General features: G+C 52.6%; 5 protein-coding genes across 5 annotated transcripts; 3 read left to right on the top strand and 2 right to left on the bottom strand.

Annotated features, from left to right (window-relative positions):
- Positions 1-28: 28 nt before the first annotated feature.
- Positions 29-686, bottom strand: QC763_0042090 (uncharacterized protein; the record flags this gene model as incomplete). The annotated part of the gene is made up of 3 exons (XM_062905646.1): positions 29-42; positions 411-603; positions 672-686. The coding sequence occupies 3 exons, from the start codon at positions 684-686 to the stop codon at positions 29-31; spliced, it is 222 nt and encodes a 73-aa protein (XP_062769041.1).
- A 3,150-nt stretch (positions 687-3,836) lies between these two features.
- On the bottom strand, positions 3,837-6,819 carry RAD7 (UV-damaged DNA-binding protein rad7). Its single transcript, XM_062910154.1, has 4 exons — positions 6,493-6,819; positions 6,388-6,429; positions 6,292-6,319; positions 3,837-6,224 (listed from the first exon to the last, which is right to left on the bottom strand). Coding segments are annotated over exons 1-4 (1,881 nt in total). The 5' UTR covers positions 6,495-6,819; the 3' UTR covers positions 3,837-4,415.
- Positions 4,104-10,872, top strand: RAD16 (DNA repair protein rad16). Its single transcript, XM_062910153.1, has 3 exons — positions 4,104-7,442; positions 7,559-10,208; positions 10,274-10,872. The coding sequence occupies exons 1-3, from the start codon at positions 7,400-7,402 to the stop codon at positions 10,482-10,484; spliced, it is 2,904 nt and encodes a 967-aa protein (XP_062769039.1). The 5' UTR covers positions 4,104-7,399; the 3' UTR covers positions 10,485-10,872.
- Positions 10,873-11,036: 164 nt separating this feature from the next.
- QC763_211090 (uncharacterized protein) lies at positions 11,037-14,135 on the top strand (the record flags this gene model as incomplete). Its single annotated transcript, XM_062910152.1, has 3 exons — positions 11,037-11,652; positions 11,717-13,826; positions 13,885-14,135. The coding sequence occupies exons 1-3, from the start codon at positions 11,482-11,484 to the stop codon at positions 14,133-14,135; spliced, it is 2,532 nt and encodes an 843-aa protein (XP_062769038.1). The 5' UTR covers positions 11,037-11,481.
- Positions 14,136-15,292: 1,157 nt separating this feature from the next.
- On the top strand, positions 15,293-16,659 carry QC763_211080 (uncharacterized protein; the record flags this gene model as incomplete). The annotated part of the gene is made up of 5 exons (XM_062910151.1): positions 15,293-15,344; positions 15,484-15,583; positions 15,672-16,021; positions 16,077-16,592; positions 16,649-16,659. The coding sequence occupies 5 exons, from the start codon at positions 15,293-15,295 to the stop codon at positions 16,657-16,659; spliced, it is 1,029 nt and encodes a 342-aa protein (XP_062769037.1).
- Positions 16,660-18,246: the final 1,587 nt, after the last annotated feature.

The following is an 18,246-nucleotide window of genomic DNA, read 5'->3' as shown; positions in this document are numbered from 1 at the left end:
ATTGACCGCCGCACCGTTGCGCGCGACGTCACAGGCTGGTTGCTGAGTGGTTGGTTGGCCAGGGTGTGTCAGACCCAGACCTATCGATCCGTAAATAAAAAAAAGGTACCTCCTGCGCCCTGTGAGCCAAGCCAAGTACCGCCGTCACATCGAAGGTGGTCACTCCTGCAGCTATGGGAATGGCCGGAATCTGAGAACGAACCTCACCAGCCGCCGAGACCTGCTTGAGAGCACACAATCACATTTTCGTGAGAGTGAAAAAACATGGCGGACACCCGTTGGCGCCGATGAGCAGGACGTTCTGCTTGTGTCTTTCAGCTGCATGTAATCGTGTATTGTAAAACAGTCCTGAAAGTTCCGTGTTTTCTGGGAGGAAGGGTTTCTCAGCTTCATCTCGACAGGCCACTAACCTCGCAGGACCTGACCAATCAACGTGTCGATGATGGGGTGCCATTGCCTGTTTTGGCTAAGGGGCCTCGTCCCGAACCGTCGGCTGAAGTTGAGATGCTGGCCGGCAGCCAAGTCGGGATCGGTTGTCGGCCTCTCATCTGTAAAATACACAGTCTCCCTTGTCTCAGCGACAACCCGTGACCTCTGCCACTCCTTGCAGAATTACCTAATAAGTCCAGCGAGAGGCACGCACTTGGTGATCAGTTGCTGGTGTTACACACCGGCTCCAGCGGCATTGTGTACAAGAAAACCGGTGCTGCCGGGAAATTCGCTATCGTGGCATATATGTCGGGTTCCGAATTGTCGCAAAATGGCGCCGATATATACAACCACTGCGAGTTCTGCGAGATAGCAGAGATTTCACCGAAAAAGCGGAAAAGGGAAATTTCAATCTCAAACGGTCGAGAGGTACCGCTACTCCGGTTCTGCAGATTCCCACACTGTCACAGCCGTCAATGGGACCCGGTGGAGCTGCGGTGGGGTGTGGGTGGGTCCATCGCAAATCGTCTGGAGGGACCGGCCGGTGGGGCGATGGAGTCTCAGGGGCAGGCCCGGGGAAGGCACGAGCATGCAGTTTGCGGGCTGCATGGATGGTGCAGGTTTTCCCCCCGACTTCTCCCGACGCCATCGCAGGGATGTCCTCCATGTCGTCCAAACGACTTCGAGAAGCCTGCCCTTGGTGAAACAGGGACAGCTTCGCGTCTGATGTCTGATGTGCCGCCGGCCTCCACCGCTCTCAAACAGACGACCCCAACGGCATGCTGCTTTTCGTCTGAACTCTTTTCACGCTTCTGAGTGCTGTCACTTTGGTCTAGAATTACATAACAAACTATTGTAAGATACGGAACAAGCGGATGAGGTGGGATTGGGCCGTGAGGCTGTCCAAGGTACTCCGTACAAGGCATGCAACTTGCTGACGTCCGCGTGACTTCCTTCTCAAAAATGACCACAAAGAGTGAAAAAAGAGGGTTGGGGAAATGGATTCGGAAAACCCCAACAGTGTGCCCCTTGGGTTACCTTCTCGATTTGACGAGGATTGTCTGATCTCCGCCCTTCCCGTCTGCGGCCCAGCAACCTCGCCCTGTTCGTTTCCTCGAGTTTTTCAATGCCACGAATGCATCACCAATTCTCAAGCAGATCGGCATCGTCTACAGGAGTCCAAGCGTGGTATTTCCGAGCTAGCCTTGAAAGGTCCTGCTGAGCGGCAGCTTTGGGCCCCAAACCTGCAACTTTCGGTTAAGAACATGCTGGAGGTCCGTGAGGTGCCGTGCCGGCAAGCGGCCCCACACCACCACATGTTCCGTCAAAGACCGGTGTTGGTCCGGGTCTTGGTCGGGTACTACCCGGAGCACCTCCGCTCCCCCCCTCCAAATTCCCAATTTTCGTCCCAAAGTTGGATTTCGCGGGGGATACCGGAAGCACATAAAGGCAACATGCAGGTGACAGACGAACAATCAGAAATGCAAGCAAGCATTCCCGCATCAAAAGTTCCGACAACGGAGCGAGCACCGTTTTTCTAGATCTTCAGACGTGGTGAGGCTCGTGGGCTCTCCGTGACACCCCGCAAAATCAACAAGGTTGATCTCGCCCCCGGTCAAGAGGTAGGGTTCACCATGGTCAGCTGGGGTTCGGACTCCACCACTGCCATGGCCGCCACAGAATCCGGTGAGAAGCTTCGGACGAGCTTCACCGCCTGCTGGCCCCTCTTTGGATTTGCCCAACGATCCCCACGGTTTGGCTGTGCCCCAGATCTTTTTTTTTTTTTTTTTTTTTTGCTTGGTCAGAAAAATCGGAAAAAGAAACAAGGCGTGGAACGTGGGATGGTGAAGGCATCAACTCCCCCAGCTTTCTCATCGGAACAGAACATGGGATGAGAATGGCCAGCAAGGGTACCATCCCCGTGTTTTGTGATGGTGACTGTCGTCAGCAAGCCACGCGGGGGGGGGGGCTGCTTTGCCCTGGGGGCACTCCCTCGGCCCGGTGAGTGATTGGGGTCTTCCTCGGTGTGCTCGGCCGGCCAGCCAGCCAACCACCACACACACGCACAAACCCCGAATATCCAAAAACCCGTGGCAAAACTCCGGGTATGCTGAACTCCCCCAAGGCCTCCAATTGGAAAAAAGACACTCCCGAGAATCGAGGCCGAAGAAAAAGCTCGTGACTCAAGCGGGGTGGTGGCTGGGTCTTCCCGGGTCTGGACAAGTTGCGGCTCTGATGGGATATGTGGAGGGGTTCGTGTCATGGATAAACATTCATTCAATTCCCCACGGGAAAAAGATGTGGAGCTTGGCGGGGGAAGTGTGGGTTGAAAAAGTTGGGGTTCATTCAGGGGTGATGGCTGTTGAAGGCCAGACTATCCACCATCCATCTACTCCGGGTACTACTCGGGATGGGGAAAGATGTGGGATGTATGTGAAATACCATGTACCCGAGGGAGAGGGGGGATATTTACCGGTTTGGTTACCTCGCTCGGTAAAGTCTTACAGATGGGAGGTGCGGAATCCCTTCACATGTAAAGCATGTAAGGCTTCACAGCGGATTACCCTGTAAAGAGTCACATATTTATGACTCAGTAGATTTCGGGTAAAGGTGACGAACCACCACTCTCGATGACGAGATCTGAGGGTGGTATTGAACAATCATGAAGAACACGACTGTATAACCGAGAGGAAGAGAATAGTTCGGAAGAAGGGAAGTATTAGAATCGGAGGGAATCATGAACAATTACAGTCGAAGAGCACAAGACTTCAATAGCCGTCGAGGGGCGGGAGAGAGAGAGAGAGAGAGACAGTAAACAACAGCTGAAGGGTTCGAAACATGTGAATTACACGTGGGATTGAATTACGGAGTAAACACCCAGCTCCATCATCATCATCATTACATCCTGCTTCGGTCAACCACTCATCATCATACATGTGAAAATGGCATGATATCTTCTTCTTTTCACGTCCTACATCGGAGCAAACGATCTAGAATCTCGAATCAATGGCCAGCATGTGAAGGTGATGATGGACATCAAAGCCCCCCTTGTTAACGAGGAGAACAACAACGAGCAACAACACATCCCCCTCCTGTGCAACCCGAGCCCCATCACCAACCCCTCAAAACACGGACAACCTGACCTTGTAGATGACATTCAGACTACACTCATCAAGTTAATAGAATTCAAGAGTAGCAACGTAAAATACACCACCCTCACCGTCACACAACCATGACATTCATTTAAAATCATCGTATTAATTAATCTATGTACAATACCATGTTATCTTCCACCTTTCCTTCCCAGCCAAAAAAAAAAAAAAAAAAAAAAAAAAAAAGAGGTGAACCCTCCCTCCCCAGCAGTAGACCCTAGACCTTCCCCAGACCGACAAGAGCGCCGCCCCTCCCGTTCTATCCCTAGACCTGGTCCCCATATCTTTAAACCCGGCCGGGTACGTACCTCACGGCCCAACTCAACGGTCGATCTACCTCCTCCACGTCCCCGTGGCTGGCGGCCAAGGCAGGGAGTGTGGAAAGGGGAGGATATCGTCGGCTTTGGACAAGATAAGCTTGACCAACTAGTTAGGTGATGAACAAGAATGTACAGTAAGCTTAAATCAACTTCATCTCCCCCCTCTTTCCTTGTTTTGTTCGCTCTTGTGAGAAAGCAATCTGCGCTCCATTCCGATTTAACACAACAACCGTAGCTCGAAACGCGATGACCCGATAACCATGGTACCCCCAAAAGGAAGGAAGGAAACCGCCGAATCGAGGATACTAACAAAACACCAGCGAGAATATCATCGAAATCATCGCTGTAAAACGCCCAACATGAACCGAAACCAAAACAACCCGAGCTTGACGAAAAGGCCCCGGTATCTAGAGCCACAGATGTGGACTCCTTAAAGCTTAACAAAAAGCACGACAAGACTCCAACATCCTGGCCCTCCAAATGATAAACCCGCAAAAACGCCCAACCAACCGCCTCAATCCTCACCCTCGATAACCATCCCCCTCGCATTCGGCACCCCAACCAAAATCTTCCCCTTCGGCACCCTCACATCCTTCACCTTCATACACCCAAACACATTCAGCTCTCTCAGATTAGGACAGCTCCGGAAGATACACCCCACCACAAAATCTGTCACCTCCTCGCAAAACGAAATCTCCATCTTGTGCATATTCTCATACGTTTTATCCGCCGTGAACACCTCCTCAAACGCCTTGCTGGAAATGTGACGACAACCATGAACGTTCAGATTCTGGAGCGTCTTGCCCGAGTGCGCCATCAGGGCCTTGAACCCTTCATCGCAAAGGCCGATACCGTCGGGGTTCTCGCGAGGTTTCGTTGATTCGAGTTGGCGGCATTTCTGGAGGTCGAGGAAGACTAGACCGGGGTTGGACCAGGTTGAGGTGAAGAGGCGGGCAAATCCGGCGTCGGTCATGAGCTCACTGTCGGTGATGCGGAGCTTCTTCAGATTGCGACAGTGCATGTGGAGGGCGTCGAGGACTGTGTTGTCTAGCTCGGGGACTCTGGTCAAGCACAGTGTTTCGAGCTGGGGTCCAATGGCGGTTAAGAGTTTGACGTATACATCCGAGTGGATTGCCTCGCGCAAGTCGAGGGACAGATGGCGGAGAGTGGCAATTTTGGCGATGTGGTTCAGGCCTTCACCGGTGACTGCTTGGTTGTGGCAGACTTTGAGGCGGGTGAGGTTGGGACAGCTAGTAGGAATAACTGCAAGAACAGCATCCGTAAAATGCTTGTCTGTCCAGTATACCCGAAGTGATCGCAGGGGCTGACCCTTCTTCTGAAGATACTCGATCCATTTCCCTTCGGAGATGAGATTGCACCCGTGAAGATACAAATCTTCAAGGACGATATGGCGGTCGACGAGATACTCTAACACTTCGTCCTTGAAGTGGATGGCGTTGCGGACTTTGAGTTTCTTGAGTTCCGGGACCGAATGGAAGATGCGATAGAAGTCGTCCGCACTGAGCTTGGCGCCGTCATATACGAGCACTCCCTGGTTGCTTGGTTTCAAGAACAGGCTGAGTGTCGTGGGGTTGAGAAGACGGTGCTTGGAAAGCTTTCGAGCAATCTTGTCTACAATTTTGGGTGGCAAGTCACCCAAATCCTCGGCAAGATCAATGTTCTTTGCCAAAGTCTGAATGCACAAAGACATCAGGCTCTTGCCGCCGACGTGGTATGTTCCATCCAAAATCCTGCTCTGTGTCTGGCGACGTGCGCCCACTGGTCCTCCGCTGGCACGCTTGGTCTTCTTCTTGGGAGCAGGATCATCCTTAGTAAGCTCCTTTCCACAGGGTGAACAGACCAAGCCTCCGTCAGGGGCATTGCGGGAGTACGGTGTTACCGTAAACCGTGTGTTGCAGATGGCACAGTTCTCCATCTGGCCCGGTAGAGGCTTCGCACGCTCGTTGAAAAGCGCGCGGACAATGTCGTCGTTGTCGTCATCTGAAGCGTCAGGATCGCGCTTACGTTTCTGGAACTTCTTGCTGGCCTTGATCTTATCAATAGCGTGTTTTTCCTTCTCTTTTTTTCGCCGCTCGACTTCAGAGGTTGCCTGGGCTGCGCTTCTTCCTCTTGTTACTCGACCGGTAGATGCCACAACGGGCTGGTCCTCGTCAGATTCCGGTGACGGGGTGTCGAAATCGCCATTCTCATTCAAGAGTTGTTGTTGAGCAGCATCACCTTGACCTTCTTGGTTGTCCTGGGCAGCCGCTCTACGACGAGCCTCAGCATCAAGTCTGATTTGGTTTGCCGAAATGTTATGCGACTGTTGGCAGTTAGTTGGTTTGATCTGTCCTAAATTGGGGCTCAAGATGTCAGGGGCGACCACTTACAGCCAAAAAGTCCGTCAAGGCCGATTGTCTGCACCAGATATCTGTCAGCTAACATGACCTTTGCAAGCGCCGTTTACAAGACCAAAAAATACTAACGGGCCCATAATACGGCGCCCAACCGTCCGAGTCTGTCGGGACCTTTCTCTCATGTTAGAAGGTGTTGATCTCAAGATGGCGCGAGATAAGATAGGCAATACTCACATATTGGCTATCTCGAAGCTTTGCCTGCGACTGTTTGGGAGGGAAGCTATAACAAGATGGATGAATGTCGACCTGACAGCCTGGAGTTTAGATCGTCCCAGGGTAAAAATTGGGAATAAAGCGACATGCAGCGACAGACGCGAAGAGGGGCAAAATCAATTTAAAACTCGCCCCCATTGTTGACGCCAAAGCACCTGACTTTGATTCCAAGGCTGGAGCTGAACTCCAAAAGGAGAGAGCAGCAAGGGGCGAGTGGACCGTGCGAGACAAAAAGCCAAACCAAGAAGGCCAACTTGCTCCTCCCGTTCCTGCCGTTCCTTGCCTGGTTTGCCTCTTGCTGCCTGGATTGCGTGGAGAAAAAGCAAAGCTCCAGCAAATCAATCAAGGCCCAGGTCATGTGCTTTCGTGTCAGATGGAAACGCGAACCTGAACCCCTACCTGGGCACCTGGCGCTGCTCTCTCAGCTTTTCCCGCCTCTAGCTTGCACAGCGCAGCCCTTTCACCTCCTGAAGGTGGCGACAACAATAAATTTCTTTCTCACTGCCTCCATTGTCCCACGAGGTTTTCATTGACCAATTATCGCCGTGGACTTTTTGTTGCTTGGTGGCCCTTTCCTCCCTTTCCTCGGCGCAGACTGCGTGCACACCATTTTACTCTGATCCCCAGATCACCGTGGTGGGAGCACTTTTCAAGCTCGCTGATCAGGGGCTTGATTGACAACCCGCTCCCTACCTATTCATCTGCACAACTCAACCGATTTCTTCTGACAAATTTTGAGTATCAAGCCGCTATTGTTTTCTTGTGAAATCTCTCTTCTGCGGACATCAAAAATCCTACAACCCACAAAACCGTACCCTCTTTCGTCAGAAATACACCTCCACCTTCGGATCAACATTGGTACTTCAAGATGGTACAGACGAGGAGGTCGCTCGCAGCCGGCGAGATTGTTGGTAAGTAAACAATAATTAACATCCAAGTGACAATTCTACGCCGTAATGGCAAAGATGGCTCCAATCTTGAAGACCCCTAAACGACCCCGGAATCCTCTACTAACAGTCATATTCAGCGGCGTCCCCTCAGCCCGACTCAGTCCCCTCGGTCAAGCAAAGAGGCAAACCCCCAGCCAAAAAGCTGGCTCTGAGCACAGAATCATCTGCTTCGCCGACCCCCCAAGCCTACTCCTCGGCAAGTGAATATTCGACGCCGCTTACTAGCAATGTTGCGACGCCAGTACCTACCGAGGCCCCCTTGACTGTTCCAGGGAAGATGATCGAGGTGGTACTTACCACTCGGAGAGCCCGTGTTAGACCTTCAAAGGTCCCCGAAGACGACCCATACTCTGTCGCACCCAAGCGCAAGAGAAATGTCATCGAGGACAGTGAGGAAGAGCTCTCGGACTATTCCCCAGATGCTGAGCTTGCGCGGAGGTTGCAGAAGGAGGAAGACGCTGCCGCTGCCAATTTCGCGATCCCCTCTCTCCAAACAAAGGCTAAACCCCGATCTCGGCGAGCCGGTCTAACTAAGGGCAAGACCGAGGCCATGTTCACTTCTCCACATGCACGTGCACCCGTTCGCCGTTATGGGAAGAAGAATGAGGAGGTGCCTCTTCCACAAACATCAAAGACGCGAGTGGGTGTTAAGAGACCCGCCATCGTTTCAGATTCAGAGGATGACGACGACGACGAGGATGATGACGACTTTGAAGAGGTCGACAGCGATGACTCTCTTCCGTTGATCAAGACGCGAGCAGCAAGACCACCAACCGGTCCAATCAGGAACCACGATCTCAACGTGGCTGAAGGTGAGAGGGAGATCTCTGAAGACGACTTTGATGGCACCGCCGACGATGTTAGCGACGACGATGGCAGCAACATCGCGTCTGAAGTTGGCAGCACCGCTGGAGCCCCAACTAATAGGGGCAATTCGGCTATTCGCACAGCCATGGCCAATCGACGCGCTTACAGATCTTATGCGAATTCTCGACGTGTTAGGAATGATCGTCGTCGTCTTGAGAAAAATCACCCCGAGCTCACGACAATGTGGGAGGATCTGAAGAATATGCCCATTTTGAAGGCTGGAAAGGCGGCGCAGCCAACGTCCATTTCTCGCCAGCTGAAGCCTTTCCAGCTTGAGGGATTGGCTTGGATGCAGGCGATGGAAAAGACCGAGTGGAAGGGGGGCCTTCTGGGTGATGAGATGGGCCTTGGCAAAACAATCCAGGCCGTTTCCCTCATCATGTCCGACTTCCCGCAGCCAAAGCCGACACTGGTGCTCGTCCCTCCAGTTGCTCTGATGCAATGGATGACTGAGATTGAATCCTATACCGACGGCACACTGAAGACGCTTGTCTATCACGGCACAAACGCCAAGTCCAAGAACATCAAGGTGAAAGATATTAAGAAGTATCATGTCATCATCATGTCCTACAACAGCTTGGAGTCGGTCTTCCGCAAGCAAGAAAAGGGATTTAAGCGCCAAGGAGGTCTTGTCAAGGAGAAGTCTGTCATCCACCAGACCGAGTTTCACCGCATCATTCTTGACGAGGCTCACTCCATCAAGACGAGAACCACGATGACAGCCAAGGCGTGCTTCGCCCTCAAGGTCACATACCGATGGTGCTTGTCCGGGACTCCTCTGCAAAATCGCATTGGCGAGTTTTTCTCCTTGATTCGTTTCCTCAATGTCCGTCCATTCGCATGCTATTTATGCAAGCACTGTCCCTGTAAGACAATGGAATGGTCTATGGACGAGGACAGTCGCTGCACCGAGTGCAAGCATGGAGGCATGCAGCATGTTTCGGTCTTCAACCAGGAGCTGCTCAACCCGATCCAAAAGTACGGGAATCGTGGAGAGGGCGCCGAGGCCTTCAAGAAGTTGCGCGTCCTGACAGATCGAATCATGCTCCGTCGGCTCAAAAAGGACCACACCGACTCGATGGAGCTGCCTGTGAAGGAGATCAATGTTGAACGTCAGTTTTTCGGCGAAGCTGAGAACGATTTCGCAAACTCGATCATGACCAACGGTCAACGCAAATTCGATACCTATGTGGCCACCGGTGTTCTCCTCAACAACTATGCCAATATCTTCGGCTTGATCATGCAGATGCGCCAGGTCGCTGATCACCCGGATTTGCTCCTGAAGAAGCACAGCGAGGGCGGCCAAAACGTCATCGTGTGCGCCATATGCGACGAGACTGCGGAGGATGCCATCCGATCTAGGTGCAAGCATGACTTCTGCCGCACATGTGTCAAGAGTTACCTGAATTCGGCAGAGGAGCCCAACTGCCCACAATGCCACATTCCCCTCTCGATTGATCTTGAGCAACCCGAGATTGAGCAGGACGAGACCATGGTCAAGAAGTCCTCGATCATCAACCGGATCAAGATGGAGAATTGGACGTCCTCGTCCAAGATTGAGCTTTTGGTCCACGAGCTCCACAAGCTGCGCTCGGACAATGCCTCTCACAAGTCGATCATATTTTCACAGTTCACAACCATGCTTCAGCTCATCGAGTGGCGTCTCCGCCGTGCGGGTATCACCACTGTGATGCTTGATGGTAGCATGACACCTGCTCAGAGACAGGCTTCGATTCATCATTTCATGACCAATCCGGATGTAGAATGCTTCCTCGTCTCGCTCAAGGCTGGTGGTGTAGCGCTCAACTTGACAGAGGCGTCTCGCGTCTTTATTGTCGATCCCTGGTGGAATCCCGCAGCGTAAGTACTCTGTTTCGTTACCATTGAGCTTGTCACATGGCACCCGCTAATCTGTTGTATCACAGTGAGTGGCAGAGCGCCGATAGATGCCACCGCATCGGGCAGACGCGACCCTGCACGATCACGAGACTGTGCATCGAAGATTCGGTAGAGAGCCGCATGGTGCTCCTGCAAGAGAAGAAGACCAACATGATCAACTCGACTATCAACTCGGACGATGCCGCCATGGACTCGCTGAGTCCAGAGGACCTGCAGTTCTTGTTCCGTGGCAGCTGATTGGATTTTGTGCGAGTATCAGGAACCATCAACCATGATCACATGGGCTACTTTTGTCGGGGTTTTTTTTTTTAACAATTCCTGTCGTTCTGACATTGGCTTTGCTGTAGTGTCACCTGCCACTGTATATAATGTAATAAAACCAGCGTTGGTTTGGGAAAGGAGTCATATGTGTTAGCGAGCGGAGGAAAACAGAGCGCATTTAGCTCATGTTATTAGGAAATATTGGGAGGCATGCGTGTGTGTGTTTTTATCATCATACTTGGGAGAATACGCCAGCTGAGACTTACCTTATACATTGTTGGGCAGAGTTGCCTCTGCTGAAATCAGATACAGATAGCCCACTATCAATAGCACAATCATTGTCTGATCTCATCGTGGACCCGAGAGTTGGAACGGACCCCACAAATGACACACAACAGCTTCATGCAACAGCGGGAGCTTGCCCCGTCATGGGTCCCGGAGCTTGCGGGGTAATGGGGCAACATCCCTGTGGAAGCCCCATGATCAGTTGCTTAATTGGACGACCGGCTCCCCCCTCCCTGTTCATCTGAAGAGGGGCATCTCGAAACAGGCGTCATCCTACAGGCGTGGGGAGCTTGGATTTAAGGATTCGCTGCCCTGTTTTGCTTTTGGGGTTTGGTTTTATTCTTGCAATGCGTTCTACTCTGTATGTGTATGGTTGCTATTATTTTGCTGTGTGACCTTGCGGTTTTGTATTTTGATTCCTGGTGGTAACTCGAGTCATTACTGCTGCTCTGTTTCCCCCGAGGGCTCGGGTAAAGGCAGCGCTTTCTTTCAGTTGGTTTGGGCCGCCGCCCGGTGGTATCATATTGGCGGCACCCGTCTGGTTTCCGCCATTGAAGACTACCCCTATCCTCCTCCTCCGTGATTTTGTATCAACACTCTTTTGTCATTTTTAAACCCCCCCCAACCTTTCCCCCCTTCGGTAGCCGTACCCGACCAACATTTCCGCCATCAGCAGGGGACAGACAAAATGCGGTTGTTCGACCTCTCCCTGCTGGCCGCCAGTGGTCTGGCAAGCGCGTCAACACTCACGCCCAACACCGTCCCGCTTATCGTCCGGAACCCGTACCTGAGTACATGGTTATACCACGCCCGTGATGCACCATGGGAGAACTGGCCAATGTTTTGGACTGGTGCTCACGTACGTCCTCCCCCCCCCCTTTTTCCCAACTTCCTCACAAGCTACTAAACCAACGGGTGTGTAGGTCGGCTTCTCGGTCATGGCCTCTGCCTCGGGGAAGGTCTACCCCCTCCTCGGCCGGCCGCATGACTCTTTGTCGACAAAACGTCACAAGATTGCGTATCCAGAGTATCTCGGCGTAACGTTTGATGCTTCCACCACCAACCTGAGCTATTCCATCCCCGCGGCGGGTGGAGAATCCTCGCTACTAGTTACGCTCTCGTTCCTGTCACCTATCACACCCTCCTCGACGATGAGACAGGCCATTCCGGCGGGGTACATGACTGTTTTTGTTGCGGGGTGCGACGACTTGGATTTGTACACGGATGTGAATGGGGAGTGGGTGACGGGGAACAGGGATAATACTTTGCGGTGGGAGATGTTTGAATCTCCTCCCGGGGAAGAAAAGGGGACAAAAAATGGGACAAAGACAGGAATAAAAACTTGGAAGGTGAGGAGGGAGAGGGAGGAGCTGCTGACCGAGTTTGGGGATCGGGCCGAGTGGGGGACTTTGCACTTTTCTGCCCCGGGAGGGGAGAACGGGGTGAGGTATCAGAGTGGGACTAGTGCTTTGCTGAGGGGGTTGTTTGCGGAGAGGGGGGAGCTGAGGGATGAGGTGGATGGGGAGTTCAGGAGGGTGATGGAGGATGAGCCGGTTTTTGCTTTTTCAAAGGGGTTTAAGTTGGCTGATGGGGGGAAGGGGAAGGAAAAGTGTGAGAAAAGGGAGGAGAGCGTGAGGTTTACGTGGGCGCTGGTGCAGGATCCGGTTGTGCAGTTTGCCAGTGCTAGGGGGTTGACGATGATGAGGCCGCTTTGGCAGAGTTTTTTTACCGATGCGGATGAATTAGTGGGTTGGCATTTTGATGACTTTGAGACTGCAGCAAAACTGGCGGGGGAGTATTCGGATGCGTTGGCACGGGATGCGTATGAGTCTGGGTCGAGGGAGTATCAGGATATTGCTGCGCTGAGCGCGAGGCAGGTGCTGGGGGCGACGCAGTTTTCGGGGACGCCCGAGGACCCGATTTTGTTTTTGAAGGAGATTTCGAGCAACGGGAATTTCCAGACGGTGGATGTGATCTTCCCGGCCTTTCCGTTCTTCCTGTATACCAACCCGAGGTGGTTGGCGTATCTGCTGGAGCCGCTGCTGGAGCACCAGCTGAGCGGGCAATATCCGAACGACTATTCGATGCATGATCTGGGGGCGCATTTTCCGAACGCGACGGGGCATCCGGATGGGAGGGATGAGTATATGCCTGTGGAGGAGTGTGGGAATATGTTGATTATGGGGTTGGCGTTGGCGAATGCGCTGAGGTATGATACTGATCCTGCGTTTATGAGGCCAAAGGGGGCGGAGGGGATGAGGACGGCTCCGGGGGCGAAGAGGTGGTGGGAGAGTGTGGATGAGTATGGGATTGATTTACCCAGAGGGGAGGCTAAGCTTGGCTCTACGCCCAAGGCGGCGGAGAAGTGGTTGTCGCGGTCTTACAAGCTTTGGAAGCAGTGGACGGGTTACTTGGTCAGGGAGTCGCTTATTCCGCATAATCAGCTTTGCACGGATGACTTTGCGGGGTGGTTGGCGAACCAGACGAACTTGGCGCTGAAGGGGATTATTGGGATTAAAGCCATGAGCGAGATTGCGGATATTGTGGGCGAAAAGGAGGATGCAAAGTTTTATCGGGAGACCGCGGGGGAGTATATTGAGAAGTGGCAGGAGTATGGCATCTCGAGGGATGGGACCCATGCCAAGCTGGCGTACACTTGGTATGGATCGTGGACGACTATTTACAACCTGTATGCGGACTCGCTGTTGTGTTTCCATGTTTCGGACAAGAACAAATCTTCGGTGACAGGAGGGAGAAAGAGTGGGAAGCAGCCGAGGATGGAAAGTCAGATACCACTTGGACAACAGGCTTACGGGTCTAAAAAGGATGAGAATGTCTTTATCCCTGACAAGGTCTACCAGATGCAGAGCGATTGGTATCATGCGGTTCTGCAAAAGTATGGGCTGCCGTTGGATTCAAGGCATTTGTATACGAAGAGTGACTGGGAGTTTTTTGCGGCGGCGGTGACGGGACGGAAGACGAGGACGGAGATTCTGACGAGTGTGGCCAGGTGGGTGAATGAGACTGAGACTGGTAGGTTCTTCTCCTCTTTCCACTGCATGTGATGGTGTATTTGCTAACGTGGTGTCAGATCGTCCTTTTACCGACTTGTATGATACAGAGGGCAATGGAGGGTTCCCGGGGATTTGGTTCATGGCGAGACCAGTGGTTGGGGGGCACTTTGCCTTCTTGGCACTGGAGAGGGCATGCGGAGGCAAGGCTGTGGAGGCATTGAAGTTTTTGGATAAGAGGGAGCCTGGGGAGGTTGATGTTGAGTTGGTGCTGATGAGGGATCTTTCTACTGATGAGCAGTATGATGATGAGGGGTGGGAGGACCTTTGAGGACCTGGGTTTAGTGTCTATGTGAGGGCATACGAAGACTGAAAAGGGTCATGATAGTATAGCTTCAAGCAGCTGTATACAACATTCATTTCGGGTACAAAATTTGCGATCAAGGTGCGTGTTGCGGCATCCGCACACGTGCCGCCGTTGTTTTAAGCTGCAGCTGTTCGAGCTTGTATGATAACACGCAGCCTCGTGATGCATGGAGCTCCGTGAGTGGTGATACAAGTTGGAGGGAAGAGTGGGAGAGAGGCGCTTGAGTTTGCTTTGGGTTGTCCAATCATGGAGAGGACAACTCTTTAATTTGCCACTCACTCTGTTGGCTGCTGTTGTTACTCTGACATCCCTCCTCCATGACCACCATCCATCACGAGGAGGCCTCAGCATCCTTATGCAAGTCTCAGGAAATCACGAGTCATGACACTTGCTATTCACGGTGTTGCTCTTGTCGGGTGAGGTGACTGTGGCCCTTTGCTTTCGAGATTGATAAGATCCGAGATCTGGGGTCGAGTGGAGAAGTTAATTCAAGACAAGCTCGCCCTGATTAGGCCATTCTTGGCTTAGTTCATGTTCACTTGCCCAGGCTAGATATGCAATTAGACCGTAACAACTAGAAGAGGGTGAGAGGCAAACATTGAACTGTTCGTTTGTTGCAACCAGCCATTGTCGCCTCTTCTATTCACTCAGGATGTCTTAATTGGCACGCATGACCTCCTTCGTTCTTGCTGATTCGCTCTGGACCTTTATCTTGTCCTAAACATCCTTCCCCTCTTTTGTTTGCGGAAAAACTCTGCTATCGATAACGAAGAGCAATTCACTTCCACAAGGCCTAACAAGGCGTAGAGAATACGAAATCCCCCCTTTGCGGCGACTCCAGGTCTTGGCAGTTTTGCACCCCAGGCAGCCAGGCTGCGCATTGATAATTTCCATTTTTTTCAGAGCTCTTCCTGTCCCGTCATCCTTCCCTTCTGCGCGCTCTGGGCCGAACAAAACCTTCCCTCGCTCTCTTTTCTCTTCCCACCCCCCCCCAAAGCCAAAATCTCTCCGTCGCCGAGAGTGCACCCAAACTCCACCAAAAATCTTGCAGCGGCCTTCTCTTATTTTCCCTTCGCAAGAACACAACCATATTCACATCCACGACACAAACAAGCACAAAGATGGCGACCACGTCGATGGACTACGAGAACGCCAATGGCGACCGTTTCGATGGTAAGTCGCTGCTGATATCAATCGATGTCGATCGCGTCTCGTGTGGCGCGCGTCGACCCTGGCTTCTTTTCCACTCCATCATCTCCGACTAGGATCGAGAGGAGCATCATCGCTGACGTTTTTCCCTCTCTTAACACAGACGAGGCTCCTCGCTACGAACGAGACCGCAGTGCTTCTCCTCGCCGCGATGATGGCCACGAGTCGCGTCGCCGCTCCATGTCGCCTAACGGTAACGACCGGTATGTTTGTCTCGATTTATTTAGACAGAACATGAGCTTCTCATCGTCGTCCGGAGCCAACCCGCTAATTGATCTCGTCGTCCAACAGCGCCCCGGTTAAGAGTGATAACAACTCCCAGAAGGGTGAAGATGGTGCCGTCAATCCTGGCTCCAACCTCTTCGTCACTGGCATCCATCCTCGTCTTGAGGAGGCCGAGGTTACCCGTCTGTTCGAGAAGTATGGCGAGGTCGAGAAGTGCCAGATCATGAAGGATCCCCACACTGGCGAGTCCCGTGGCTTCGGCTTTGTCAAGATGGTTACTTCCGAAATGGCTGAGGCTGCGATTGATGGCCTTCGTGGTGAGGTGATTGAGGGTCGCACTCTTTCTATTGAGAAGGCTCGTCGCGCCCGTCCTCGCACTCCCACCCCGGGCAAGTACTTCGGTCCTCCCAAGCGCGGTGAGTATCTAGTTCCTTCCATCATCTGTGTAACGATCAAGGCTAACTAGACCAGAAGATGGCCGTGGTCGTTTTGATGACCGTCGTCGTGGTGGTGGCTATGGCGGCGGTTATGGCGGCGGTGGTTACCGTGGTGGAGACGACTCGTACCGTGGCGGCTCTCACCGTGGTTATCGTGGGGATGACCGCGCTTACGACCGTGGGGCCCCTGATCGTGGATACGACCGTGGCTATGGTGGCGGCGGCGGCGGTGGCCGTGACTATCGCGATGACCGTGGCTACGGCCGTGATTACCGTGATGACCGCGGGTATGACCGCCGCGAGCGTGACGACAACTATGGTGGCCGTGGTGGCATTGACCGCTACGCCGGCCGTGATGATCGTGGCTATGGCGGCGGACGTGGTGGCGGTGATGACCGTCGGGGTGGTCCCAGCTACGACCGTGGTGACCGCGCTGACCGTGGCTACGATCGTCCGAGTGAGCGCGACTCCCGTCCTCGTGACGCCGCTCCTCCTGCCGCTGCCGGTTATGGCGACGCTGCTCCCCGCGGCGACAGCCGTGATCCCTACGGTAATGGACCTTGATCGCCTCCCCTCGACAACCAGTTACTGACTCGTCCTCTCTAGGCGCTCGCTAAGTATCGGGCATCCCTTTTCTCTCTGGCATTTGACGTCTTCGCAGCACGGGATTTCTTTCCTTTTTCTTGTTTTTTCGCGTCTGGCACTGGGGAAAAATCGGATATCCTAAAACGCGATTCGGACAGCAGGAGTTTCGGCAAATCTTGGAGGGTTAAACGGCCTCTGTTTATTCGGCACATCGTCTTGGCAGCCTCTAGGGTTCTAGATCTTTTTACTTCTTAGCCTTTCTCTGGGTTGCGACTTTCGACAGTTCCGAGGGTTGAGGGGTTGGGACTGGCACTCTCCGGTTTGCGGCAGCACTGGTCGACACTTGTTTTGGGGTGGGCCTACCCATTCGCCGTCATCCTATCGAGTTTCCGCTTGGATGACAGCCTCGCTTGTACTATCACTTTTTTTCCCGCCTCTTTGCTACGGCTCATCGGCATCTCAATTTCGTGACGACTTTTGCAGCAGCGGCATAAAAGCACGGCGGCAGTTTTCAGACCGGGGGATTTCATTACGTAGTCGACATGATACGAAACACATCAACTTCAGCCAGCCAGCCAGCCTTGATCCGTGACACACCACAAACTAACAGCCTTTTTTTCCGACATGTAAATGCGTCCTTGCGATTACCATCACCATCTTCCTATTCCTGACACCTACACACCCACACAGCATAATACGCCCTTGACACACGTGCATTAAGTATCGCCATGGCCCCAGTGGTGCAAACGTGTTGGTTTTTTTTTTTGCGGTTTTTTTTTTATAAAAAAAAAACAGAAAAAAAAAACTTTCAAGTCAAGTGGCAACCCAAAGCGTTTTTGTTCGTCCCCATGGATCCCTCGTTTTTGGCAATACCTCCATACTGCTGACTTGATTCCGTCGCCAAAAGGGCAGAGCAGGCAACCTATCGTGTCTCAAGCTGACGGAGCTAACTAGTTTATTTCTTTCCAGGTACGAAGCCCGTGTGGGCGGAGTTTATGCATGGGCCCGAGACATGTCTGTTTGGTTTGTTACACAGGCAAACGCCACGCTCTGCGGCCCGCCGGCGGTTGCCTGTCACGACGTCCTCGCTATCTGCATTCCAGTACCCGGTACACTTTGGCGAGCATGGAGGAAGCATTCGACCAACTGGTCAGCGGTGACGCCGACGAGGGTTGATGGCGGTAGTTGGCGAGACATGCATGCATTGTTTCTGTGTCTGAGACATGGTAGCATGGGAGAAAAGACAATGGAAGGGCACGACTACACTATGGACGAGTGGAGGGGACTGTGGCTGAAGTTGGCTGGTTAATCCTCCATGCCTTACCTTTGGTTCCGGACATTGAAGAGGGAAGGCTGTCTGTTTTCGGCGGGGATGGGATGGGGGTCAACAACAACCAAGTGGTTTACTGGTAGGGGCATTTTGCATTTTTCTCTCAGCTTCAAAAGTCAACAGTGGACGCAAATCCAAGGTCCACATACGTTTGTTTATTCTCTTCTTCTTTGTCTTTTTTTCTTTTTTTCTTTTTCCGTTTTGAGGATTGGATTGAAAGAGCAGAAGGTCAACATGGTGCTCTTGTTGTCATTGTCCATTCCGGCGTTAAGCTTTGGGCACTTTAAGA

Source organism: Podospora pseudopauciseta (genome assembly GCF_035222475.1).
Source record: "Podospora pseudopauciseta strain CBS 411.78 chromosome 2 map unlocalized CBS411.78m_2, whole genome shotgun sequence".
NCBI classification, from domain to species: Eukaryota; Fungi; Ascomycota; class Sordariomycetes; order Sordariales; family Podosporaceae; genus Podospora; species Podospora pseudopauciseta.
Note: the sequence above shows the minus strand (reverse complement) of the source record. Positions and strands in the feature narration are given on the sequence as shown.